The 6,179-nt window shown below is 68.4% G+C and overlaps 1 protein-coding gene across 1 annotated transcript; it reads right to left on the bottom strand.

The window, feature by feature from the left end:
• SHKBP1 (SH3KBP1 binding protein 1) lies at nt 1-5,499 on the bottom strand. Its single transcript, XM_072029968.1, is given in 18 exon segments — nt 1-111; nt 232-365; nt 453-631; nt 1,418-1,514; nt 1,594-1,738; nt 1,740-1,750; nt 1,840-2,010; nt 2,528-2,644; nt 2,747-2,834; nt 2,914-3,029; nt 3,117-3,307; nt 3,382-3,466; nt 3,567-3,707; nt 3,804-3,884; nt 3,983-4,115; nt 4,211-4,256; nt 5,235-5,288; nt 5,372-5,499. Coding segments are annotated over 18 exon segments (1,953 nt in total). The 5' UTR covers nt 5,425-5,499.
• Nucleotides 5,500-6,179: the final 680 nt, after the last annotated feature.

Raw genomic sequence — 6,179 nt, 5'->3', positions numbered from 1 at the left:
TCACGAAGCTGGGGGGCGGCCGGGGGGGCAGCGGCAGCAGAGAGGGGGTGTGGGGGTCCCCCCCCCGTGGGGGGCTTCTCCCGGGTCCCGTCGCTGCCTTGGGAGTGGAGGCTGTGGAAGAAGGAGGGGGTTCGGGGGGGGGGGGGAAGGTGAGATTTTGGGGGGGGGGGAAAATGATGCCTAAAATTTGGGGGAACAACTCAAAATTGGGATGGGGGGCACCGTCGGTACCTGGTGGTGGAGCCCCGGGGGGGTCCCACGGGGGTGACGGAGGCGGCGGGGGCTGAGCTCGGGGGTGCGCACCAGGGCCAGGTCGCACTGCTCCAGCTGCTGCAGCAGCTCCCGCTCCGTGGGGCCTCCGGCCTCTACGGGAGGCCACACAGATTTTGGGGGGGGGGGGACACACAAAAAAGGCCCCCCCCCGAAGCCCCGGGGAGGGGGTCAACCTTTACCTGGGGGCTTCCCCAGCATCTCCATGGCGGTGGTGAGGTCCCAGAGCTGGAGGCTGCCGTTGGCGTGGCCGGTGAGGAGGCAGCGGCGAGGCCGGGAGCCGATGCGCCGCGAGGCCTCGCACTCGTGGACGGTGAAGGCCGTGATGGCCGAGCCGTCCACCGCCCGCACCTCGCAGATCCTTTATTTGGGTATTTTTATTTTTGGGGGGGGGACACACGCACACACGGGTGAGGAGATGTTTGGGGGACGCGGAGGTCTCAGGGGAGGCCCCGTGGTGGCCTCCCCGCAGCCTACGAGGGCCCTTGGAGGGGGCTGGGGGGCTTCAAGGGTTTGAGGGGGCTTTAAAGGGTTTGGGGGGGCTCGAAAGGTCTTAGGGGGTCTCTATGGGCTCACGCGGGGGACCCCAAAGACACTTAATGACCATCGATGGGCCCCCCGAAGACTGTTGGGACCCCCCAGGGACCATCAATAGGTCCCCAAAGACCTTTAGGGCCCCCTTAATGACCATTGATGGGTCCCCAAAGACCTTTGGGGATCCCCAATGACCGTCCTTGGTCCCTCAGAGACTTTTGGGGCACCCCAATGACCATCGACGGGTCCCAGTGACCATCGGGACCCCTTAATGACCCTGATGGGTCCCCAAAGACTTTTAGGGCCCTCAATGACCATCAATGGGTCCCCAAAGACCTTTGGGGCCCCCCAGTGACCATCGGGACCCCTTAATGACCCCTGATGGGTCCCCAAAGACTTTTAGGGCCCCTCAGTGACCATCAACGGGTCCCCAATGATCATTGGGACTCTTTAACGACCATCGATGGGCCCTCAAAGACCTTTGGGCCCCCTGAGGACCATTGCGACCCCTTAATGACCACTGATAGTCCACCAAAGACCTTTAGCCCCCCTCCCAAAGCCAACAGGAGGCCCCCCAAAGCCCCGGGGGGGCACCCCGAAGCGCCCCCCTCACCTCTTTCCCGTGGACGACAGCCTCACGAAGACCTGGCAGGCGTCGGGCACCACCTTCTGGATGAAGACCTGCTGCTCGTCGCGCTCCCCGAAGGGCCCTGCGGGTACCGTGGGGCTCAGCACCGTGGGGGCGTCCCCGTGGGGGGCAACAACACCCCCCCAGCCCTTTCCCCCTACCGATATCGGTGCCGGCGGCGCAGCCGGCGTGGCCGTCGACGTCCTCCAAGGCCAAGACCTTGAAGGAGGCCAAGGGCGTGGAGCCGGGTTGGGTGGAGATCATCCCGCGGAAGCGCGTCACCGTCCAGGTCCGCACGTGGTTGTTTGTCGGCGCACACTTTTTGGGGGGGACAAAGGATGGGTGACAAGGTAGGGGACAAGTAGGGGGCACGCGCGTGCGCCCCGTGTCCCCCCCCAGGCACCCACCCGAGATGAGGTGCTTCTCCGACAGCATGATCTTGGTGACGGGGCTGCGGTGCACGGTGAAGGTCTGGAAGAGTTGGGGGCCCGAGCCCACCGTCTCAGGGTGCTGCACGATCACCCGCACCACGCCCGAGCTGGTGCCGTAGGCGATCTCGATCCAGTTGCCGCTGTCGCCTGGGAAGAGACCTGAAATGGTCGCTTTTGGGCCCAAAAAAAAGGCTTGCTTCCTGGCTGAGGCGTGCAGGCTCGGAGAAGAGCCCGTCAGGGTGTCCCCAAGGTGGTGGCACCTCCACGGGGTGATGAGGACTCAACAGCCAGGCCACGAGGTGGCACTAGGATGTCCCCAGGATGGTGGGGACCTCCTCGGGGGGACGGGGACCTCTCTAGGGTGACAAGGACCTCCTCGAGGTGGTGGGATCCTCCGTAGGGTGACGAGGACCCCCTTGAGGTTACGAGGACCCCCTCGAGGTGACGGGGACATCCCTAAGGTGATGGGGACATCACTAGGATGACAAGGACCTCCCCAAGGTGACAAGGATCTCCTGGAGGCAACGGGGACCTCCCTGATGGGACAAGAACCCCCCCAAGGTGACAAGGAACCCCCTGGAGGTGACGGGGGACCTCCCTGACGGGACAAGAACCCCCCCCCGGGTGACGAGGACCCCCCCCCAAGGTGTCAAAGACCCTCAACTGCTCTTGGGCGTGAGGTAGACGCTGAGCGCGGTGACGGCGTCCTCCGAGGGGTCGCGGTAGAGCTCGGTCACCAGCAGGTCGTTGTCCTTCATGCGCAGGGGAAACTTCTGGACGTCTGCAGGACAGGGGGTGGGGGGGGGGGGGCAGGGACCGTCACCGCGGGCCACCCCCACCCCCCCGGGGTTGTCCCCGCGGTGTCCCCAAAGCCCCTCCTCACCCACGTAGTAGATGGAGCCGTTGTTGCAGCCGAGGAGGAGGAAGGTGCCGGCGGCGTCGTAGCTGTTGATGGGCACCACGTCCTGGATCTGCGGCCGGGGGGGGAGGATGAGGAGGACGGGGGTGTCACCTGCCCCCCCTCTGCTTGTCCCCAAGGCCACCACCCACCTGCCAGTGCTTGGTGACGGCGTTCCAGACGCCGATCTTGCCCGTGTGGCTGGCGGCGATCAGCTGGTTGCCCACGAAGAAGACGGCCTCCACCGGGACGCCCAGGCGGAAAACGCCTTTGGGTGCCGGGACGTGAAACCATCGGGGGGGTGACACACGGCAAAGGGGGGGGGGACAGGGACACGGGGCCACCCCCCACCCACCGATCTCGCTGCCGTCGCCGTCGCCCTGCAGGGCCCAGAGGATGATCTCGCTGCAGGACGCCGCCGCCAGCATCTTGTCGTGGTCCCCCCCGGGGCCGCCCAGCACCTTGGCGTTGAGCGCCACGCGCTCGATCACCCAGTCCAGCCGCGGGCTGCAGAAAGCCTGCTGCCACCCCGACGTCTCCTTCAGCCTGGGGACAACCGAGGGGACATCAGGAGGGGACGCCGTGGGGTCACCCAGGGGTGCTGGGCGGCACCCACCCACCTGTAGCAGGCGACGAACTGCGCGTAGCCCACGGCGACCCAGTTGTGGTGGCCGCACACCACGCGCACCGCGCCGGCATCACCCGCTGCGGGGTGACACGGGGAGGGGGACGCGTCACCGGGCTGGGTGACACCCACGGGAAGGTGGCACCCACCCCGCTGACCCCCCCCCCCAAAATTCCTTACCCGTGGGGGGGGCTCGCTCGTCCCCCAGGCGCCCCAGCAGCCCGGCGGCGTGCGCGGGGTTGGGGGGCACGGTGTTGCTGCGGCGCACCGGCGCTCGCGGCCCCCCCACGCTGTGCCGGCTGCGGCGTTTGGCCGGGAGAGCTGCCAGGGGGGTGTGGGGGGTCGTGTCACCACCCTGAGGAGCGGTGGCACCCCCCCACAAGGTGTCAATGTCCCCCCCCCCCTCCCCAAAATCACCTGGGGGGGGCAGGTAGCCGTTGAAGAGCACGCTGCCGCAGGACGAGCGGTCCAGCTCCTCGCGCAGCTGCAGGCGGCGCACTTTGGGGGGGGAAAAATTTTGGGGGGGGGCATGAGAGGTGGTCTGTGACCTCCCCCCCCATCGTGTCCCCGTGTGTCCCCCCCCCGGGGTGTCGCACCTAGGGGGGTGATGCCGTAGAACTGGGCCTCGTGCAGCAGCAGGGGAGTGGCGACGCCGCGGGGGTCGAGCTCCTTGGTGCGGAGGAAATTGAGGATGGGGGCGAAGACGGTGGGGTCGCGGTCGATGAAGATCTTTGGGGGGGGGGGGGACGACATAAAAAATGAGGGGGGGGGGGGGGAATAAAAATGATGGGGGGGGGGTTGGGGAGGGGGATCGGGGCGCTCACCGCTCCCGTCTCATCGCGCAGGGTGGAGATGCGGCCGCTCAGGAGGCTGCGGGGGGGAACAAAGTCAGCGCCCCCCCCCCGGCCCCAGAGACCCCCCCCAGCCCCAGAGACCCCCCCCCAGCTCCCCAAAACAGCCCCCCAAGCACTTAGGTACCCCCCCAATCCCTCCTGGGACCCCCCCTGCAACCCCTTACGACCCCCTCCAGCCCACCTCAGGACCCCCCCAAGTTCCACCCCCACGACCCCCAGTCCCCCTCAAGACGCCCCCCCAGCTCCCCATAACCCTACAGACCCCCCCCAAATCCCTTACTGGGACCCCCCCAGCCCCCAGGACCCACTCAGCCCCCCCACGACCGCCGAAACCCCCCAGGACCCCTCCTGGGACCCCCACAGGACCACCAAGACCCCCCCCAACCCTTCAGGACCCCCACCTCCCAGACCCCCAAGACCACCCAACCCCTCCTGGCACCCCCCCAGCCCCTCAGGACCCCCCCCACGACCCCCCCAGCCCCTAATGACCCCCCCAACGACCCCCAGGTCCCCCCTCAGGGCCCCCCCATCCCCCTCCACGACCCCCCCCCCCGGCCCCCCAGGACATCCCCACGACCCCCGAGACCCCCCCCAACCCCTCGGGCACCCCCCCAGTCCCTCAGGACCCCCCCCAAGTACCCCCAAGACCCCCTCAGGGCCCCCTCATCCCCCTCCACGACCCCCCCAGCCCCTCAGGACCCCCCAAGACCCCCCCAACCCCCCCCCCCAGCCCCTAATGACCCCCCCAAGGACCTCCAAGACGCCCCCCGGGCCCCCCATCCCCCTCCACGTTCCCCCCGGGCCCCCCCACGACCCCCAAGACCCCCCCCAACCCCTCCTGGCACCCCCCAGCCCCTCAGGACCCCCCAAGACCCCCCAAACCCCCCCAGCCCCTAATGACCCCCCCAAGGACCCCCAAGACCCCCTCAGGGCCCCCCCCATCCCCCTCCACGACCCCCCGGCCCCCCAGGACCCCCCCCCAGGCCCCCCCCACCTGGAGAAGAAGGAGTCCGGGATCCAGGTCAGGGTCTGCCGGGAGGTGCTGAACCTGCAGGGGGGGGGTCGGGGTCAAAGGTCAAAGGTCAGGGTCAGGGTCAGGGTCCGGGGGGGGGGTCCCGGCCCCTCACGCGCCTCCTGCCGCCCACGTTCAGCTCCACCACCTCGGCCCCTCCCGGCCCCGCCATGGCCGCGGCGGCCGCCGCCGCTCGCCCCGATTGGCCGCCCGCTCCTTCCGCCCCGCCCACCGCCGGCCTCCCATTGGGCGCCGCCGCCGGGCCCCGCGGTTTAATTGGAGGAGGCCGGCGCCCCGCGCGGCGATTGGCTGAGGGGGGCGGGGGAGGGGCGGGGATTGCAGGGAGAGGTGGGCAGCCTCTTAAAGGGGCAGGGCGGCATTTAGAGGGGAAGGGGGGGGCAGCAGTTTTGGGGGAGAAAACAGCGGTTTTGGGGGGGGTCGCTTTCATCGGGGGGAGGGGTCACGGGCTCGGGGGGGGGTCAGCTCCAACCCCTCCTCCACAACTCCACCCCGAGGGCCTTTCCCTCCCGCCAGGACCCCCTAAACCCCGGGGTCCCCCCCACTCCAAAAAGGGGTCCCCCCCAACTCCCCCCCCCCAAAAGCACCCCCCCAACACAACACTCGGACGCCTCCATTTATGCGGGGGGGGGGGGCGGTTTATTACATTTGTACATTTATCACAGCGCGGGGTGGGGGGGGGGGGGCGGAGCGGGGGTGGGGGTGGGGGTGTGGGGGGGGCTGTTTTAATTAATTTTTATTTTTTTTGGTTAATTTCCTGGCTTTTGGTAAAATCGTTACAAAACTCTGTCCCCCCCCCCCCGCCCCCAAAAAAGGGGAGGGTGCCCCCCCCAAAAAAAAAAAAAGTGATGGGACCTCCCCTCCCCCCAGGGGCTCTATGGCTTGTGCATGGGATGGGGGGGGCCGGGG

Source organism: Anas platyrhynchos, chromosome 33, assembly GCF_047663525.1.
Source record: "Anas platyrhynchos isolate ZD024472 breed Pekin duck chromosome 33, IASCAAS_PekinDuck_T2T, whole genome shotgun sequence".
Classification (NCBI taxonomy): Eukaryota; Metazoa; Chordata; class Aves; order Anseriformes; family Anatidae; genus Anas; species Anas platyrhynchos.
Note: the sequence above shows the minus strand (reverse complement) of the source record. Positions and strands in the feature narration are given on the sequence as shown.